This window comes from Protopterus annectens, chromosome 13.part0 (assembly GCF_019279795.1).
Source record: "Protopterus annectens isolate FY-2018-M chromosome 13.part0, PAN1.0, whole genome shotgun sequence".
Classification (NCBI taxonomy): domain Eukaryota; kingdom Metazoa; phylum Chordata; order Ceratodontiformes; family Protopteridae; genus Protopterus; species Protopterus annectens.
Genome location: NC_056747.1, coordinates 1352373242 through 1352394912, shown reverse-complemented (window position 1 = coordinate 1352394912; position 21671 = coordinate 1352373242). Strand labels below are relative to the sequence as shown.

The 21671-nt window shown below is 45.1% G+C and overlaps 1 protein-coding gene across 1 annotated transcript in view; it reads left to right on the top strand.

Annotated features, from left to right (window-relative positions):
* The window catches only part of PSMC5 (proteasome 26S subunit, ATPase 5), a 468796-nt gene that overhangs the window by 39625 nt on the left and 407500 nt on the right, over positions 1-21671 (top strand). The window contains exon 2 of the mRNA XM_044055381.1: positions 13947-14024. Within this exon, the coding sequence (XP_043911316.1) occupies positions 13947-14024 (78 nt within the window). The remainder of the gene's footprint in view (positions 1-13946; positions 14025-21671) is intronic.

The following is a 21671-nucleotide window of genomic DNA, read 5'->3' as shown; positions in this document are numbered from 1 at the left end:
CAGCATTCTGACACAACAGGAAAACCTTCCCTGATGTCCTTCAAGGATGCATCTGCAGTCCTTACAAATGGGTTGTCCTGTCGTCAGGCAGCCCTTCAGTCGGCCGGATTCCAAAGTCTGGGTCTGGCCTCGGCTGATGTCGCACTTCACCCGACGTCATAGCTGCAGTTATTCGGGTATAAAGGAATCAGCCGACGCCATCTTCCTCACTCTTTCTTGCCGCGTGGCGCCCGAAGCAGAAGCTGTTCGCAAGTGCCGGTCGGTCAGAACCAGAGATTACTACTACTGAAGACTTCAAAAAAGCTACCGAAGACTTCAAAAAAGCTAAGTACCCCGTTGGGGACCCTTTCTTGCCTCAGCCGATGTCAGAAAAAGTGAATAACTGTTTAACTTGTGGGAAACAAATACCTCATAAAGATTTCCACTCTTACTGCTTACCTTGTCTAGGCCCAGACCACGACGTAGCAGCTTGTCTAGCCTGTGCTTCTTTCAACCGGCGGACGCTTAGACGCCGGTCGGAATTTGCTGAGCAGTTTTTCGGCTCCGATTTTGCTTACATTATGCCGTCGGATCCTCCGACTACGCAAATATCTAAAAAACGCAGGGAAAAGGACGGGCACTCGCGGTCCGCGGTTTCGGCCGAAACCGCGGTTAAGCCAACCGCGAGTGTCTCGGTTTCGGCTGAAACAGAGTCCACGGTTCTTCCTTCGGCCGAAAGCGTTCCTCCTACCGAGGCCTCATCCAGCATGGTGGAATCTGCTTCTGAAATTCCACCCGCTCTTGCAGGTTCACAGGATTTATCTGATACTATCCCTTGGATATTTCTACTCCTGCACGTGGAGCTGCTAGGCCACCTGCATCCATGTCGATTAAGGCCTTTGCCAGGGCTAAAGCAGCAAAATCTACCAAAACTGTGCCTGCTAAGACCCCCTCTCACAGGCCTAGCTCTAGTTCACGAATGCTTAGTCTTGCAGAGGATCTCATTTCTTTGATCTGGGGATCCCAACCTCACCCAGACAGGGCCTCTCACCCACCTCCAGAGAAGAGGCCTACAGCAGAGCCCCCTGAGCCAGTTTCTACAGATGACTCCTCTGATGAATCAGATAATTCTAACCCTCCAGAGGGCCCTTTTTCTCCTTATGAGGGCTCTGATGCAGAAGAGTCCATTCCTTCTGCCTCTCCGCCTGAGGAATTTTCCTTTGGGGAAACCTTGCATGCTATGAGAGAACAATTTCAATGGCAGGGCCAGGATTTTACAGACTCTAGGAAAAGGCTTAGAACCTTTCTGCATTTACCACAGCATAGGCCTTTAGCCATTCCTCCAGTACTTACTGTTGTGGATAATGCATTTAATGATGCTTGTACTGCTCCTGATTCTCTTCCTCCGGCCCCTGCTAAGCCCGATAGGTACTACAGGGTTCCGGACACACATTATCATTTGTATAAGGCTCCTCATCCCGAAACTATCTCCCAGGGACCCAAGGCTGTAGCAGCTACCTCTGCCAAAAACCCCCTCCCCTCTGAAAGGGAATCTAGGGCCTTAGAGAGATGGGGTAAAAAAGTTTACACTTATGCTACTCTTTCAGCTAGAGCCTTGAACTGTCAATTCCACATGATTCAGTATCAGGAATTTATGTTAGACCAGTTAACTAAAAATCTGTCCTCGGATGAACCATTAGACAAAAAATCTGTTCAGGAAATGGTACATAACATTCAGCAGGTCAGTAATCATTCTTTAAAATGCGGCTATGATGCACTGGAGGCTTCCTTTAGAGCAGCCGTGACTGGTACAGTGATCAGAAGACATGCATGGTTAAAAGAGCAGTCCTTACCAGACCATGTCAAATCAAAGCTCCTAGATGCTCCCATGGATAAGCTCAATTTGTTTGGCTCCCCTGCACAACAGGTGCTCAAGAAGGTGGGAGAGAAAGCGAAATCTGTCCAGACAGTCAAGGATTTCTTGCAGGTCCAGCCTCCAAGGTTTAGCAGGAACTGGCCTTCCAAGAATTGTCCTTTCCAGACACCCCCAGAGCTCAGAGAGGCAGGAATAGGCGCTCGAGGCAGGGGTCAATCCAGAGGTGCCTACAGGGGACGTCAGTGGCAGGCTAACAACCAGCGAGGTACAGCCACAGATCCAGCCACCACCACAGGACAATCACAGTGACTTGGCTCTGGCACCGCCTACCAGGGAACAACTGGAAGCACCCTTAGGCGGGAAGCTAGCCTTATTTTCAGTAAACTGGCATTACATCACAGGAGACAAATGGATTTTACAGACAATAGACCAAGGTTACAGGTTTCACTTCCATACTCTACCAAGGAAGAGAGGAATGCCAAACCTACCTCCAAATCAGAAGACAGAAGCTCTAAAACAAAGAACTCACTTACTAAGGATGAGAGCTGTAGAAAGGGTACCATCTATGGAACAAGGACAAGGATTTTACTCCAGACTCTTCCTGGTACCAAGAAAAGAAAACCAATGGAGACCTATTCTCGACCTGTCCGCTTTAAACACATACCTCATTGTACCAAAATTCAAAATGCTGACCTTACAGCAACTTCTTCCCATGCTGGGCAAGGAGTCTTGGCTGGTAACTCTAGATCTCAAGGAGGCATACCTGCACGTCCCCGTACGACCAAATTGCAGAAGATACCTCCGATTTCTTGCAGGATCAGAGCATTATCAATTCTCAGCATTGCCCTTTGGCTTATCTACTGCGCCCAGAGTATTCACGAAATGCCTGGCATCAGTAATTGCTCATTGCAGGCTTCAGGGGATTCAAATTTACCCTTACCTGGACGACTGCCTGTTACAAGCGGACAACAAAAACAAACTAACAAAAGACTTGGAAAGGGTCATTCTACTGCAAGCCCTGGGATACACAGTCAATATAAAAAAGTCAAGGCTAATACCATCCCAAAGGATAACCTTTTTGGGTGCAGAGCTGGACACATCGAAACAAATGGCATTCCTGACAGTAGAAAAACAGGAACAACTCCGTCTCTACTTCATGGCATTAACAAAGCAAAGCAGAACCAGCTAACAGCAAGAAAAGTCCTGCAAGCCCTGGGTTACATGGCATCCTGCATAATATTGATTCCACATGCCAGACTACACATGAGACAACTACAGTGGTACCTGAGGAATTTATGGTCTCAGCACAAGCACAGCCTAGAAACCCAAATTCCAATAATTCCATGCCTGAAACAAGAATTCCAATGGTGGGCTCAGGCCTGTCAATCAAACAAAGGGCTGCCCTTCCACAGCACTCAACCAAGCCAGACCATCACAACGGACGCCTCAGACCTCGGTTGGGGGGCGCACATGCTGGACAAGTGCATACAAGGCTTATGGACTCAAGACCAGCTGAACCTACACATAAATCAAAAGGAGATGCTGGCAGTAAAACTGGCAATCCAGACATTCAGACCATTCCTTCAACAGGGTCAACTGTTGATAAGGACGGACAACACCACAGTTATGTGGTACATCAACAAGCAGGGAGGCACACATTCATACCCTCTATGCCGGATGGCAATGGACCTATGGAACGTGACCCTGAGCTTCAATATTCAGTTACAAGCAATTTTTGTGCCAGGAAAAGAAAATATTCTAGCAGACATCCTAAGCAGAACTACCACGGATGCCCACGAATGGATGCTGCATCCGGACATCTTCAAAACCATTACAGGAAAATGGGGACTACCAGAAATAGACTTATTTGCATCCCCACACAATCACCAACTGAAGAAATTCTGCACGAGGACGTACCACCCCCTTGCTTGGAAAGTGGACTCCCTATCTTTCAGTTGGAAAAACCTGACAGCATATGCATTCCCACCTCTTCCTTTGATGCACAAGGTGCTATTGAAGATTAAAGAAGACCGTCCAAGGATCATCCTGATAGCTCCAGACTGGCCAAGACAACATTGGTACCCATTACTGAGGAGTATGTCTCGGGAACAAACATGGCCTCTGCCCCTAGTTCCCTTGCTACTAACACAGAACAACTTCAAAACCCTGCATCCAAACCTGAAAACACTGCAGCTGGCTGCCTGGAACATTGCTTAAGAACAAATAATCCAGAATTATCCCAAAGGGTTAAAGACATTATCTTGGAGGCTCGCAGACCCTCAACAAGAAAAAATTATTCAGCAAAATGGAAGAGATATCTTATTTGGAGTACTACAAAAGGAGAAAATGTGTCATTGGTGAGCATAGCTAACATCCTGGAATACTTGGCAGAGCTCTTCCACAATGGCCTGTCCTATTCTTCCATTAAGATTCATGCATCAGCAATTTCAGCAGAATACAACTTGGATCCTCCAGTCTTCTCACATCCTCTGCTCAGGCAGTTTCTGAGAGGAATTAAAAATGTAAAACCACCAAGAAAGCCACCATTGCCAGCATGGGACTTGAACTTTGTGCTAGAAAAATTGACACTACCTCCTTTCGAGCCAGCAGCTACAGCAGAATTACAATACTTGTCATGGAAAACTGCTTTCCTGCTTGCAATCACTTCTGCACGAAGGGTTTCTGAACTACAGGCATTAATGGCAGTACAGCCCTTCCTGATTTTCCATCAAGATAGAGTGTCCATGAGAACGAATCCTACTTTTATGCCAAAGGTGGTCTCCAGGGTATCTTTGAACCAAGCTATCCACCTGCCTACATTCTTCCCCAACCCACAGAACAGGGGATAAAGACTGTTGCATACCTTGGATGTACATAGACAATTACGCTACTACCTGGACAGGACCAAGAATAATAGAAAAACTGACCAGCTGCTGGTAGCATATGCAACAGGAATGGAAGGAAAAGCAATTTCGAAACAGACAATCTCTAAGTGGATAGGAAATTGCATTAGATTTTGTTACTCTCACCATGGAAAGAAAACTCCAGAAGACATCAGACCTCACTCTACAAGGGCTACAGCCACTACCACAGCTTTTTTACGAGGAGTGGCTACCAAAGACATTTTAGAGGCTGCTACTTGGAGCTCCGTGCATACATTTGCCAAGCATTATAATTTACCCTTATACTCCAGATCCCGAGCAGGTTTTGCCACTGCTGTTTTGCAAGGGATCATAACTACACCATAATCTAATTACTCCTCCTCCCCCAGTTTGGCTATGGTATTCTACCCATTTGTAAGGACTGCAGATGCATCCTTGAAGGACATAATACAGTTTTGTACCTACCATAAATGTAGATGTCCGATAGGCATGCATCTGCAGTCAGGATTACCCTCCCTCCTTCCCCTCTGAGGTACTCCTAGGGTATTTACCCCTCTTTTAGCTAGCTGGGGGAATCTATTATGGTGTATTTGTTTGTATATATGTATATACTTGTTTATTTTTATTTTGCTCTCTCTTATTTGGAAATTTTGCAATTATCCAAATTTGCCTTCCTAGAGGGCACCTGGCATCTGGGCAAGAAACACTGAGGAAGATGGCGTCGGCTGATTCCTTTCTACCCGAATAACTGCAGCTATGACGTCGGGTGAAGTGCGACATCAGCCGAGGCCAGACCCAGACTTTGGAATCCGGCCGACCGAAGGGCTGCCTGACGACAGGACAACCCATTTGTAAGGACTGCAGATGCATGCCTATTGGACATCTACATTTATGGTAGGTACAAAACTGTACTTTCTCTCTGTCTTCCAGGACCAACGAGAGTGGTTCTCCCTTGCCTACTGAAGGAACTCCCAACAGCTGCAGAGGACCATTCTCCCAGTCCATAGTGCTTGTAGGAGCTACACTAGAGGGATCCGATATAAAAGATAAGTGGCCCTGAGATACAACAAATGGCCACAGCAAAGTTATCCATCTGCGGCTGAAACAAATGGCTAGCCTGCTATGGCGGCAAAGGCTGATCTGTAGTAGTTAACTTCATTTGATCCGCAACCTGTGCATATCGGATCTGACCCGGATCCGAGCCGGCAGCTTTCCAATCTAGAGATCTGAGCTCCAAGCTCCTCCCCCTTACCCACAATGCCCTGCTACCTCCCTCCAGTCCTCAGACCTTGTTTGCCGCAGCTTCTTGAAGCACGAGTGACGAGCTCCTGGAGGTTTTGTGAGTGGTTTAATAGGGTTTTTTGCTCTTTTTCTCAACTAAAGTGTGTGTGTCCGTGTGTGTGTCTGTTAATCGACCCTTAGTATTTTTAGCTTAAATTGTTTTCGTAGTCAGTTGGTCTTGGCCTTTCCCTTCCCCTTATCTGTGTGTGTGTGAGTTGTCATGGCCGAAGGCCCTAAGGCCATATTTTCTAAATGCTCAGAGTGTGGCCATAAGCTGTCCCCAGCCGATGGCCACACTCAGTGTGTTATTTGCCTGGGGGTGGCTCATTTTGTCATCAGGCTGCCAGATCTGTGCTGCCTTTAACCCCTGGGCTTTGAGGGACAGGAGGAACAAGTTAATTCTTGCGGGCCTTTTGCCCGCAAATTCTGCTTCTTCCTCCTCTCCCTCAGTGGCACCAGCCGTGGTTGCGGCTGTTCAGCCAACTGTTCCTGCTCCCCTGGCCCGGGACTCAAAACTCCCACTGTGTCCCAGGGAGAGAGGGACTCCAGAAAGAAAGATAGGTGAGATAGAGAGAAGGAAAGAGACAGGGAGAGGCATAGGAACCACAAGCAGCGGGCAGATTCTGCCCCCTCTGCCCCGCCGGCTAAGCAGCTCTGTTCTCCCTTGAAGGTCTCCAGGTCATCCCTCTCTCGGCTCCGTTCTCCACGTTTCTCTCTGGAGCTGGAGGAGGAGACCCGGTCATCCTCGAGGTCGTCGAGGCGGCCTTCCGGCCAGCCTCGGCGACTTCTAGATCGACAAGGAGCCTTTTGGACACGGGCATGGACCGGATGATGCGTCGCTTCCTCCAGGCCCAGATGGGAGTGCTCTTGCCTCCCCCCCTCCAGGGGGAAGCTCGGCCCCTTTCTTTGCCCCCATTGCTCCTTCTCCGATCCATTATCGGGTTTTGGAGCAGTCTTATCCAGGTAGCATCGGACTTGGGGAGTCAGCACCGATAGTAATCGCTACTTCGCCGGCTGTACCCTCGAGTTTGTTGGGCCCTTTTTCGGATCTGAGATCTCAGGGCCGGGAGCCGAGCCTCAGATCCTGAGGGGTGAGTGTATCTTCGGCTCCGATGCGGTCAAAGCACACTTCTCTTTCGGGTCCGATCGCTTCGGTTCTGGCACCGATCCACAGGTCTGATCCAAGGGGGCTGCTGTCAGATCCTATGGAGAGCGGTTCACCTTCGGCATTCGACGTCATGGAGAGGTTCCTCTCGAGGGATTTGAGGCCCCAGGCTCGTGCTACGGCTCCACCCACCATTCCCTCACAGACTGGCCTGTCTTCCATCATCAGGCCCCAGGGACAGCCTGCGTCTACGTCCCAGATGGTTCCCCTAGAGGAACAGGACCTGGTTGGTGAGCCCACCTTGGACAGCCCCCCCTGAGGAGGTTCCTCACAAACGAAAGTGTAAAAGGAGGCACTTGGACTCCCTCGAGTCCCTCACGGAAGATACTGAGGAAGGGGAAGGCTCCCCCAGGTCACCCCCCCCCGAGGACGTCTCCTTTGAAGACATCATGGAGATACTGCGCATTAGAGGGGGGGTGGTCAGCCCAAAAACCTTCCTCTTATGAGTCTGTGTTTCTGGAGGCGTTTGATGCAGGCCCATCTACCTCTTGGGTGTCCCCTCTGGCCGACCCCCTGGTAAATCTTATAACTACCAGGGCGTGGAAGGAGCCGGACACTGTAGAACTGATCCCCAGGAGACCAAACAGGACCACGTGGAGCAAAGCTTTCCCAGTAGATGCCATGGTGGTGGCGGCTGCCACCAAGAAGGAACTGGCACAGGATAGTTCCTCGGTACATCCTCCCGACAAGGAGTCTCGGACGATGGACTGCATTGGAAAGCGGATGTTCGCTTCAGCCACCTTCTCCGTAAGAGTGCTGAACTACTTGGCATATGTGATTCGGCTTCAGCGGGATCTAATCATAGAGTACGCTGGGTCACCCCCGGACTCCCTGTCGGCCGAGGACAAACAAACCTTCTCGGCACGAATGGCCATTCTAAAGTCGATATCCAACACTTCTATGCAGCTTCTCTCCCATGCGACTGAGGGGGCGGCTAGAGCCAGTGGAGTAGGCATCGCCTTACGGCGTCATGCCTGGCTCCGTCTTTGTGATTTTTGCGGAACCCTTCAAGGCATCCTTCGCAAACGCTCCCTTTGACGGTTCTACGCTGTTTGGCAAGACTGTCCGCGATACGCTACTCCAGAGCAAGAAAGACGGGAGACATCTGCCATTGGAATCCGCTTCTCGGCTCCTCAAAGGTCCTTTTCCAGGAACCAGAGAGGACAAAAGAAGATGTGGTTCCGGAAATAACAATCCCGTTTCGCTCCGGACCATTCGCCCTTCAGAGGCAGGGAGGACAAGACGGACACTGGCCCAGAGGAAGGGGGGGGCGAATAATTTCGGGTCGAGGGAACCATTTTCCAACCGACCCGCGCAGCAACCCTGATGAGTTGCCCGACTGCTCCTCTCTGGAGGCAGTCTGGGGGCGTTTCTCGGAACACCTAGCACATTGGGAGTCCATCACGACAGATCATTGGGTGCTCCGAATAATATCCAGAGGTTACTCTATTCCCTTCGTGAATCTTCCCCCTCAGTTGGGGCGCCTCCACAATGTCCCACCCAATCAGAGGGAGGCAGCAGCTTTAGAGAGAAGAGCTGCTAAGAAAAATAGCCATCCAGCGCGTCCCCCAGGCCAGTCCAGATCAGGCAATTACTCCAGGTTCTTTTTCGTGCCAAAAAAGACGAGGTACTTAAGGCCAATTCTCGACCTGTCTACATTGAACCTGTCCATTGCCAAGGAGAAATTCCAGATGGTCACCATTCAATCTATTCTCCCCCTTCTGCAGAACGACTGGATGTGCTCCATAGACCTCAAGGATTTGTACTATTACATTCTAATGGACAGGCGATCCAGGAGGTTTCTCCGCTTTCGGTTGGGGGCCAGTCATTATCAGTTCAGGGTCTTCCCTTATGGCCTCACCACAGCCCCCAGGGTTTTCACCAAGGTCATGGCGGTTGTAGCGGCCCACCTGAGGCTTCAGGGAATACAGGTCTCTCCTTACCTGGACGACTGGCTCCTCGCCGCTCCCACCAGGCATCTACTATGCTTGGCCAGGGATTATTTCCTCCATTTGGCCCACCAATTGGGGAATCACTATAAATTACAAAAAATCGTCCCATCAGCCTGCTCAGGTCCTGGACTTCATAGGGGCCAGAATAGGCACGCTTCAGTCCAAGGCCTTCTTTACGTCTGACAGACTCTGCAACCTAACTCTCCATGTCTTAGCTTTTCTACAGTCTCTGGCCCCACCAGCGGAATTAGTCCTGAGGGCTCTAGGGCGGCGGCTATCAACCTTTCACCCCTAGCCCGCTTGAATATGAGGGTTCTTCAATGGACCTTGCAGGTCCAGTGGTCCATCCTTCGACATCCATTGTACTCCCCGATTCCCCTCAGCAGGGTTTGCAGGGAATCTCTGCTTTGGTGGCTCCATTCCCGAGAGCTTTTGGAAGGGTGGCCCTTTCTGATGCCTCTACCCCAAGCCACGGTGACCACGGACGCTTCTCGCCTAGGGTGGGGGGGGGCATTGCATGGGCAGAACCGTCCAAGGCACGTGGACTCCAACAGAGACCGTTCTGCATATCAGCGTTCTGGAGATGAGGGCAGTGCTTCTAGCGTTGCAAGCTCTCCATTCCCTTCTTCCTCTAGGGACTATTGCAATTCAGACAGACATGTCAGTGGTCTGGTACATCAACAAACAGGGAGGGGCCAGGTCTTACCCTCTTTGCCGAGAGGCCATGAGAGTTTGGGAGTGGGCGATATCCACCAACCGTTTTTTGTTAGCAACGCACATCCCGGGTCGGTCCAACATTTTAGCGGACAAGCTAAGTCGAACTATCCTCTCACCTTACGAGTGGTCTCTGAACCCCTTAGTAGCGAAACAGATCTTCCTCAAATGGGGTCAACCTTGCTGTAATCTGTTCGCATCGCCTTTGAACGCAGAGTGCAGCGAGTTTTTCGCTCTAATCCCTCCACCGGGGGAGAGCCCCAGAGACGCTCTAGTTCATGCTTGGCCATCCGGTCTTCTTTATGCTTATCCTCCTCTCCCGTTAATGACAAAATTCTTGCAAAAAGCTCGGCAGTTGGGAAGCAAGGTTATCCTCATAGCCCCATTCTGGCCTCGTCAAACCTGGTTCCCATACCTGCGGTCTCATCTCATAGCTCCTCCTTGGATCTTGGATCCCATTCCGGGTCTGATTTCTCATCCTTCGGGATTGAAAACTCCGAACCTGGACGACCTTAAGCTTTCTGCTTGGTTGATCCAGTTCCGTTAGTGGCTAGGACTCCCGACATCTCGTCCGCAGTTAAATCCATCCTGGAAGCGGCACACAAGCCTTTTACCGGAAAAGTCTACAACAGTAAATGGAAACGTTTTTCTATTTGGACCCCTTTACGGCTCCCATTCCAGCAGTACTTGAGTTCTTATCCCACATTTTTCATCAGGGGGCCAGTTCTTCAACTGTGAAGGTTCAAATGGCGGCCATTTCCCACTTCCACATCGGAAACAATCTTGGTCCCTTGGCTTCCTCTAAGATCTGTAAGACCTTCTTGAAGGGCACTTTTCTTTTAAGACCTCCTGTTAAGAATGCGGTTCCTCCGTGGGATCCAACCTTAGTCCTCCAGGCTCTTACTGGTCTCCCCCTTTGAGCCTGCAGCTTCGGTTGACTTAAAGTATTTGTCTTGGAAAACTGCCTTCTTGATTGCTATTACCTCAGCTAGAAGGGTATCGGAGCTTCAGGCGCTTTGTATTAAACCTCCGTATCTTGTCTCCCCTAAGGACAGAGTATCCCTCAGGACCAATCCTTCCTTTTTACCTAAAGTGGCTTCTGAGGCTAACCTCAACCAATCCATTAATCTGCCTGTCTTCTTCCCTAACTACCAGAACAAAGGAGAGTACAGACTGCATTCATTAGATGTGCATAGACAGTTATGCTTTTATTTGCACAGAACAGCTGCCTCTCGTAAGTCGGAGCAGCTCTTTGTTTCCTTTGCTAAACCGTCCTTGGGTAAACCAGTAACGAAGGTGACTATAGCTAGGTGGATATCTCACTGCATTTTGCTCCCATACAAAATTTCTGGTAGGCATGAGCCCGTGGGGGTTCGTGCTCATTCTACGCGTTCTATGGCTACCTCTGCTGCCTTTTGGTCAAGGGTACCCTTGGATGACATTTGTTCTGTGGCTACTTGGGCTTCTTCTCATACCTTTATTTCACATTGTAAATTACGTCTGATATCCAGAGGGAGGGCAGCCTTTGGCTCTGCAGTGCTCTGGAATATTCTTCCTTGAGGGCCTCCCAAGTTTTTTGGTAGCTGGGGACTCTTCTCACAGGTTGCTGATCAAATGAAGTTAACTACTTCAGATAAAGAAATTATGTACTCACCATAACGTTCCATCTGAGTAGGTAACTTTAATTTGTCAGCAACCGACCCCCCCCCCTCCCTCCGTCCCCCTAACCTGTAGTTCGTTACCTGAATGATTAAGTGATTCACTCCTGGTAGGTATCAGGTTAGGATGTTCAGGTTTTACTTGTTTTGGTGCTGTCTGATAATTGGGCAAACTCGATCCGAGGACTGGAGGGAGGTAGGGTATTATGGGTAAGGGGGGGAGGAGCTTGGAGCTCGGATCTCTAGCTTGGAAAGCTGCCGGCTCTGATCTGGGTCGGATCCGATACCCACAGGTTGCTGACAAATGAAGTTACCTACTCAGATGGAACGTTATGTTGAGTACATAACTTCTTTTTTGCTTAACTTTCTTTTTGTGGCTGGAAGAAGGACCGACAGTGGGCGTGACAATCTGTTCTATGATCAAGCCAAAAATTTGGTCGCTATCCTGGGGAAAACAAGCAACAATGTCAGTTAAACTACCAGTCCACAAAAGTTTAAAAATAAGTAAATAAAAAGCACTTTCAAACACTGGCAGCCCCACAGCCTTAAAATAAAACATGCTGTTTCTCCACAGAATAGTTTGTTAGATAACACTACTTTTAAACTGACAGAAACAAATGCTGTGCTGGAATCCATGTGAGACTGGGATTGTGCGTGTGTGCGTGTGTGTGTGTGTGTGTGTGTGTGTGTGTGTGTGTGTGTGTGTGTGTGTGTGTGATGCTTGTTGAGGCTTCGAGCAGGAACATTTTGTAAGAATGAGGATTAACGCCTTATTCCAGTGGTTTGAGAATTTCTGTAGCAGTGGGTCAGTGGTAAATGTGACTGGCTTAGCCATGGAGTTTGCAGCCATGTTAAAATGGCTGTAGAAGCTCATGTGACATATAACACCTTTGTCAAGAAGAGTGAGCAGTAGGTTTAACCTCTCTTTGGTATAGATGAGAAAAGGTCCACATTTTTAAATAGTACTGGTTGTATTTGCATTGACCAAAGTTGCTTCAACCCAGTATTTCAAAAATGGCGTCTAATTTACCCTCTTTACCCCTACATTACCCTCGGAAATGTTATACCTAGGGTGTATGTGGGTAAAATCTCCCACTTGAGGGGGGTGTAGACAGTAGAGGCTTTCTGAATAAATTTGTGTTTTTGAAATTTTAGACAGTTTGGAACTTTGAATCTTGAGAAGGCAGTTGTCAGTAATAGCAATACATTTCCACTAATAGAGTAAGAACTGTTTACATATTGGTAACTACTGTTTAGACCTTGGTTTGTCATACAATGGTACACGGACTACAGCTTGTACTTTTTGGTAAACCTTTTTTTTTTATGTAAGGACACACAAGGGCAGTCAGCTGACTGCCCATATGTAAAGGGGTTATTGCTGACCTCCGTAGTATACAGTGGTGTATCAGGAGAGGAAAACATGGTATGTGGGGCAAATATCTTAAAAAAATGTTGGCAGGAAAGTCATGGTTTAATCTTCAGCAATTTTTTTAATCTATTTAGACAGTTTGAAGTGTGTCAGTGTATGTACATAGTGAGTATCCTCTCTTTCTGTAATGCTGTCATAAGAAATGAGTGTGAATCAGCTGGTATGAGATTTCAAACTGTATTGTGAGACTTGTAGGTGAGGAGATGATTTTGTCCATTGAGTGGTCTTGTTGAGGTGGTGTTGGAGGATATTTTGTAGAGTAGGGCACTTGTTGGGTTTGAGTACGCGATTGTGCTATAAAAGTAATCTCAGAAAATCTCATTTTAAGCTAGTTCTAACCAGTTCATTTGGCTGACGGCCTTGCAGTGATATGATCTGCTAGGTTGACTGCAGATCTGTTTTGCTGTAGCAGTGATGTAGGAGTCCTGGTCTGAGGCCTTGATACGGTCCAGGGAAGGAGTGGATTTTGTTCTCCAGGTGAACTGGGGTAGGCAGGTGCCCCTTTTAAGAGGGGTCTAGTTCAGAAGTGGTGGTAAAGGCAGTCATGAGATGGTACAACCGGTTAGGACAGCAGCTGTGGGTTTCTGGGAGCAGCTGAATTCTTAAGCAGAATGTTTCTGTTACTGGTATTTTTGCCCTTTTTGGAAGCTGTGAATAGTGATCACTTGAACTAGGTTGGATATAAAAAAGTCCACTCAGCTGCTGGCCTTTCTTGTCTTTGAAAGGGTGAGCTGTTTTGTATGCTGAAGAGCTCAGAACAGAACCACTGTTCTTTTCAGATAGTCTAAGGTCATGTGAAAGTGTGATGCTTAGAAACTGTGTTGTCATTTGCAGTTATAAAAATGTTTTTTTCTGCAAAATTTTCTATACAAAAGGTCGTTTAAGATTTCTTGGCAAAATTGATTACGTATTAAAAAGTAATGTTTCTGAGTAATGTTGATAGGCTCGTTCTCATTCTTTGTTTTTGAAATGTCCTGTTAAAACGTTTTACAATGCCCTGTTTATTGCAGATGCAGATGGATGTAGAGGATGGGAAGGGAGGCACAGGCCTGCGCCAGTACTATCTGTCTAAAATCGAAGAATTACAGGTAACGATTTCTATAATATTGCAGTTAGATCAGTACTATCTGTCTAAAATCGAAGAATTACAGGTAACGATTTCTATAATATTGCAGTTAGATCAGTACTATCTGTCTAAAATCGAAGAATTACAGGTAACGATTTCTATAATATTGCAGTTAGATCAGTACTATCTGTCTAAAATCGAAGAATTACAGATAACGATTTCTATAATATTGCAGTTAGATCAGTACTATCTGTCTAAAATCGAAGAATTACAGGTAACTATTTCTGTAATATTTCAGTTAGATCTTTGATAAATCTTTATCTTTCTTGTCAGTTTTGTTTGAGTGGCTTGTTATTGATATACCATTAGGTTTCAACCACTGAATGTGTACATTGACAAAGTTTATGGTGCTAATCCTATGTCAGAAATGTTTTCTCTCTCTCTGTGTACACATTTATTCAGGATACTGAATTTTCTAGCTTGCTTCTGCTGTTCTTGCATTCATGCATCAAGTTTCAGATTTTTTGCATTGTAGAGTCAGACATGCATTTGGAAAGCTGAAGTTTAAATTGTGTTAAGCAAACAAATTGGCCAGCTGTAGACCTTTTGTAAAACTTTCATGACAGAAATTTTAGACTTAGTCCTTTGGCTAACCCAAGTGACCCTGAAATAGAGGTATGCTACGTGTAGTTGAGTTGTAAGCTGTTTTAAATGATAAACTACAGTCTAATATTACTATGAGTTTTTTGCAAAAAACAGTGGCTTGCAGCTCTTTGTTTTTCGAGACAAGAGTAAATGTTGTATGTTGATTGGTAGTTACTTTCTCACAGTCCTTAACGATCAGGTCTGTAGAATTAAGACAAGCATGCAGAAAGCATTACCTTCAAGCACAGCGTAATGTTGTGCTTGCAATGACCATTTAATGAAAGTTTTTCTTGTTGACTTTCTTGCCAGATTTAATGTTTATAGTTAGTCGAATGCAGAAGTCAACAGGAAGTGGCAGATGATATCTGATCTCAGTCAGTGTATGCTGATTGAGTAGACTGGCATTCAAGCGAGAACCGCTAATTAATTAATTGATGTAAGCAGTCGGGTAATTGCTAAACTGAAAGGCAAAATACAATTTTAGAACACTGGGGCTTCTTACAATTTATGAAAGCGATTGCTAGCTTTTTTTTTTTTTTAGCCCCCAAAAATGCATCATCATGAAGTATGTGTCCCTGCCACGAGGAGGCACCAGAAAGACTTTCCTCTGGACTTTGTGTTCAGTGGTGTACAGTGGCTTGCCATGAGGAGGCAACAGGAAGCATTCAGTCTGGACTTGGTGTTCAGCGGTAATGCAGCAAAGTCCGCAAGAAAAACTTAAAGGTGGTGACAAGTACAAAGATGTGTTTGAAGATAATGCTTCTTGTGTACTTAATCTTAATCCTTTGGTCTTTACAAAGTGAAAATGGCTAGTCGACTGTGTTCATAGGTTAGGTTTCAATGTTTTTGTATGGCTAAGGAAAGGACATCATAGGAGGTTGAGACAAGCCAATCTCCATGTTACCATAATCCAGTAAATCTGATAACAGCCATCTGTTATAAAACACTCGGGCATAGTCCAGTAAATGTAATAACAGCCATCTGTTATAAAGCAGTCAGGCATAGTCCAGTAAATCTGATAACAGCCATCTGTTATAAAACACTCAGGCTTGTGTGTAATCTGATAATTCCACATAGTTTATTCTACATTTTTCATGTGTAGTCTTCAGAAAGTTCATTTTTTGTAAAATTTTGCACTCTTGTCATTAATAACTAATACGTTATTATTTCTAGTAAGTAGTTCTGTTGAGTGAATTGTAGTTGATGATCAAAATATTTTTCTCAAGGTAGTCCTTCTGGCTTTGGTGAACACGTATCCAGTGGTAATAGTGAATTGAATAAAGGTTTAGCTTCTGCAGTCTTTCTTTGTAATGTAGCCCATTTCCAGAGCATATGTTTTGTGTGCGTATTGTAAAAATTCACAGAACTTGTTAGTATTTTCCACAGTATAAGTGCAAAACCCAGCTTTTTATACTGTGGAAGATGGGAAGTTGTACAGGGACGCTTCTTGATGAAATGATATTGGTGAATGTTACCTCCAGTCTTATTTCCTAGTTTGCCTGACATGGCGTCTGTACCCGTTATTAAAATTCATAGGTCCTCCTATGCAGCGTTAGTTTATTTTGCTGCACATACTGGTATTCAGCACCATTGCCCATATTTAGTAAATCTGTATTTATTATAGTTGAATAATACTGTTTGTTGTGCACCAGTCATTACATGAATTAGTAAGCATGCAACTTTAATTTATTCAGTCAAGTTTACAGTCTCTCTCGGCCTTCAGCAAGCTTGATTTCACACCCTTGTGTGGATTTTCTACCTGTTGCATATGTGTCTGTATTATGTGTGAAGCAAGTTAATAGCTGGTTTCTGATACTAAGCAATACTGTTGGGATCTACTTAAGTGTGTAGCACTCAGCAGTGTTCACTTCTGCTGCGTTTAGTTTTTTTTTTTTTTTTTGGGTGGGAGGGCTCATTCTAGTGATTGTTTTAATTTGTTGTTTTTTTTGTTGTTTGTTTTTTTATCAGCTTTTAGTTCCTCTAAACTATATTGACTAACTAGTTTGTAATTTTTTTTAACATAACTTAGATTTGGATATATTGATCTGTTCAAGAAGTGTTAGGAGATGCCGGTGATTCTGATAACAACTGGAAAGTGATGTTTGAAAACTGCCTGGACACCTACATGCTTACCTGTAGGTAGGTGGAAGAAGTGTTATTGGTTCCCTTAGAAAGGCTAAGTTGCAATCCTTCTGGCATGCAGCCTATAGGAAAAGTCTATTTATCAGTACATGGAAGGCATTGATTCATCTCTGACCCGAGGACTTCTTTAGGTGTACTTTGACAACACCACAGTGATGTGGTACATAAACAGCAGGGGTACCAGATCTTATCATCTTTGCAGACTTGCTGTGATAGCCTGAAAGGTAGCAACTCAGTTTAGTTTGACTCCTCAGGTTTCATACATTCTGTCAGTGCAAAATTTCATTGCAGACAAGCTCAGCAGGACCAGGACAAACCACTGTGAATGTAAATGTCATCCTGGGCTCTTCCAAGAATTGATCAGACTGTGGTATACACCTTAAGTACATCTTTCTGTCTCCCTCACAGTAGACAACAGAAGTACTTCTACACCAGGACTCCTTGCAAGCCAGCCTGCAAGACTGATGGGTTCTCATTCCCATGAAGGGGAATGTTTGTGTATGCTTTTCCACCCTTTCCACTGATATCCATGGTTATTCTGACGCTCCAGAAGGACTCCAAAATTGTGGTGGTGATTCCCTTTTCGCCAAGGCAACAGTGGTTCTTTATTTTCAGTTTGGCCAAGGCAATTACACCAGCTTCCCACAGACTGGATTTCTTCATAGAAGATGGGAGAGTTTGATAGACTCCACTCTAGAAACTTCCACCACTGACCGCCTAGATAATACAATTTTCTTTTTTTTTTTTATTCTTTTTTTTTTTTTTTTAAACAAATTTATTGTTTTAACATATAAGAGAAATATCATAACAATTGTATACAAATAATTAAAAATAGGTATTATTATAATATTCAACAAAACAACTAAAGTATTTACAAAGACATCCACTACAATCAGATCAATTAATTAAACTAAAATACTGTGCTATTGAAATTAGAATTTTTTTAACAAATTTTGTAAATTATCCCATACAATAAAATGTGATGTTTTTCTAGTTGTTCTCATTCTAATTGTGCTTATTTCCATATGACACATTATATTCATAACATTTTAAATTCATTGAGCAGAAGGAGGTGTATCTGAAATCCAATTTCTAGTTATTATTTTCCTAACCACTGCTAGGATAGACCATAACAAGGGAAGCTTAATCTTTTTAACACATTGAGGTACAGGTGTGTTGAATAATATAAGAGACTTAGAAATAATGAAATTATCTGTAAAAAGAGCCTGCAAAAATTCATTAATTGACTTCCAGTATTCTTTCAACTTCATACAGTCATAAAACATATGAGCCCAGTCAGCATTAATTTCTACATTACATCTCTTACATAGATTATCTTTATTATTAATTTTATTCATCATCAAAGGTGTATAAAAAGATCTATGTAAAAATTTCCATGTATAAAGTCTCCAGACAATGGAAGATGTAGTTCTATAAGCAGATTCCAATATATATTGTTTATCTTGTTGAGTTGGTGGGTCCCCATTAATAGAGGTGAAATAATTCCAGTATGAATCTACATTGTAAAAAGTTTCTTGTCTGATAATTTTATGTATATATGAAAGTTTACCTTTATCAGAAACTTTATGCTGTAAATTTATTATCAAGTAATCAATCAGTTTTGGAATAGATTTTTTTATTCTGAGGACATGCAGCAGGTACTAAAGAGGTCAAGGAAACCTACTACTAGAGAGTCACATGTGCAAGTGGAAAAGATTTTCTAGTTGATGCTAGTCAAAAACATGATCATATTTTGGCTCCGCTACCTCTGGCTTTTTATTATTTGTGTGAGTTACTGTCCAGTGGCCTTTTGTATTCCTCTGTCAGTGTATATTTGTCGGGCATTTCTGCTTGTCTGCCCTGAATCCTCCCCTTCCTAATAAAGCTCAAGTTAAACAGTTTGAAAGGGCTGTTAACATACTCTTCCACCTAAGAAACAGGTGGCTAATCCTTGGCATCTGAACTTTGTGTTTAAGAAGTTTGACCAGTTTTCATTTGAAACAAATCGAAGAGTTTGAGGTTGTTAATTTGGAAGACTGCCTTATTTATTGCTCCAGCATCTTGTACAAGAGTATCTGAGTTACAAGCTCTTATGGTAAGTCAACCCTAACTTCTCAACAGGAACAGGATTTCTTTGAGAACAAATTCTACCTTTATATCTAAAGTGGAAAGTTTATTTTAAGCCAGATTATTAATTTTTCCATTTTTCTTCCCTGAACCTAAGATCCAGGGAGAGAGGATCCTTCACTCTAGATGTCCACAGGCAGCTCGGATGCTACCTAGGCAGACCTTGAACCTGTGAGAAAGTTGCTGAGCTGTTTTGTCTCCTATAAATGTACGAGAAAAGGACAGCCAGTTTCAAAACAAACCATTTTCAGGTGGTTGTATCCTGCTGTTGCCTTTTGTTGCACTTTATAATAAAATGCATTCAGGCAAGGTTACAGCACATTCCACAAGGACTTTGGCTTCTTTGGTGGCTTTCTGGAACAGGATGAACTATAGAAGTACTCTAGAGGCAGCAACATCATAGTGCTTTATACACATTTTTACAAAGCACTACAAAGTGGATTCCTTTTCCATGTCTAAAACTAACTTTTTTAGGATCATTCTCCATGGCTTTTGGGGTCTTTGTATATTGGTGTCCTCCCTTTTTCCTCTCTTCTTCCCCCCTAAGCTATGGTAATGTACCCATATAGCTTAGGTTACTACAACAGTGATCTGTATTTGAACTTAGTACAGTTTTGTAAGTAATAATAGATGATGTGAAGTTGTTCTGTCTCGCCGTTTTGTTCTTACACGTGGGCCGGAGCCGATCCCTCGGCTCCGAATCGGCCGCTTTCAAGCTGAAACTCTCAGAGAAGCTCGAGAACTAGTGTATATCCCATGATGCTGTACTGTGAATCCCCAGATCTAGTTTGCCGCTGCAACGGATCAACAGCTCATCGGAGGAAGGTCGGGCCAGTGATTTAAAATTTCTTGTATTAGGATTTTTTGTCTTTAAATTAGTATTATTTACTTAGCTTTCAACCTTCTTGATAGGATTAAGGTTTTTGCCTGTTAGTATAACTTGTTCAGTATTTCTAAAAAGTTTTTCTTCGGGGCTTTAGGCGCCTCTTTCTTGGGCGTGAAAGGGCTCTGCCAGCTATTGTGTTTGTGTGTTATCTTCTCATATAATTTTGTGTGCATTATATATCTAGTGTGAGTAGTTAATATTAGATAGTTAGTGTTTATAAATATATAATATTCTGTAAGAACTTAGTTAATACTACTGTGTTGTTGTAGTTAAAAAGTAACTATTTTTCTTAGACCAAAATTCAGGGACCTGAATTATTTAAAATGTCAGAGAAACAAAAGTCAGGGTTTAAAAGGTGTGAGTGTGGTCAGAAGATGTCTGTTACAGACAACCACTCCACCTGCGTCTACTGTTTAGGTTCTGTACACCTACAAGAGGTGTGCTCTGCCACTCCTTTAGTGCCAGAGTTCTCTTGGAAAGGCGGAGGAAGCTGGTAGATCGAGGACTCCTGAAGCCTGATTTTCAGGCTACCTTAGACAAGGCTGACCTCTCTTCCAAGGCTTCGAAGGGGTCGAAGTCTTCCAAGGGATCCTCGGAGCCCAAGCCATCGGCTCCGAGTTCTTCTGGTATGGTTCGTGCATCGGCTCCAGAGGCCTTGGAGCCGTGTATCGATCCTCTACCTCGGAGCCCAGTTGTGGAACCGATATTGGAGACTCCTCAGTCTCCAGTTCTTCAATCGGTTCCATCTTCGGCTCCTTCGACCCATCACTCTACACATTCTTTGAGGCTTTCCGATGTGGATCTGGACCGAGTGGTCAAGAGGCTATTAGAGAACCCGGCCATGGCCAAAATGCTGTCTGCTTCGAGCCACTCTGCTTCGAAGCCTGAAACCCCAGCCATAACGTCTCCACCTTCTCCTCTGAAGCCAAATCGAGCTTTCGGAACCGGGGCAGGCAGAACCGATGTTGGTACAGCCTTTGGAGCCGAGGTTCGATCCACCTCCCTCGGCTCCATCGACCTTGATCTCCTCTGTTCCGATTGGGGAATCTCGGGGCCGACAGTCCCTCGCTGGCTCCGGGGGGAGAGTTGAACCGATACCTCGGTTCCGACCCACTCGGGGCTTCGGCCCCGTCCTCTGGATTGGAGCGGGTGTCTCGGCTCGGGGAGAGCTGCTGGCCTCTTCGGAGCAGGCGGACTTCTCGGACCGAGATTCTGGTGCCTTTGATGCCATGAGGAAGGTCATGTCTGCTAAGACCACTACCTCCTCAGATCTGTCTTCCCCTCCCCCTAAAGGGCCTTGATGTCCTTCAAGGATGCATCTGCAGTCCTTACAAATGGGTTGTCCTGTCGTCAGGCAGCCCTTCGGTCGGCCGGATTCCAAAGTCTGGGTCTGGCCTCGGCTGATGTCGCACTTCACCCGACGTCATAGCTGCAGTTATTCGGGTATAAAGGTATCAGCCGACGCCATTTTCCTCAGTCTTTCTTGCCGCGTGGCGCCCGAAGCAGAAGCTGTTCGCAAGTACCGGTCGGTCAGAACCAGAGATTACTACTACCGAAGACTTCAAAAAAGCTACCGAAGACTTCAAAAAAGCTAAGTACCCCGTTGGGGACTCTTTCTTGCCTCAGCCGATGTCAGAAAAAGTGAATAACTGTTTAACTTGTGGGAAACAAATACCTCATAAAGATTTCCACTCTTACTGCTTACCTTGTCTAGGCCCAGACCACGACGTAGCAGCTTGTCTAGCCTGTGCTTCTTTCAACCGGCGGACACTTAGACGCCGGTCGGAATTTGCAGAGCAGTTTTTCGGCCCCGATTTTGCTTACATTATGCCGTCGGATGCTCCGACTACGCAAATATCTAAAAAACGC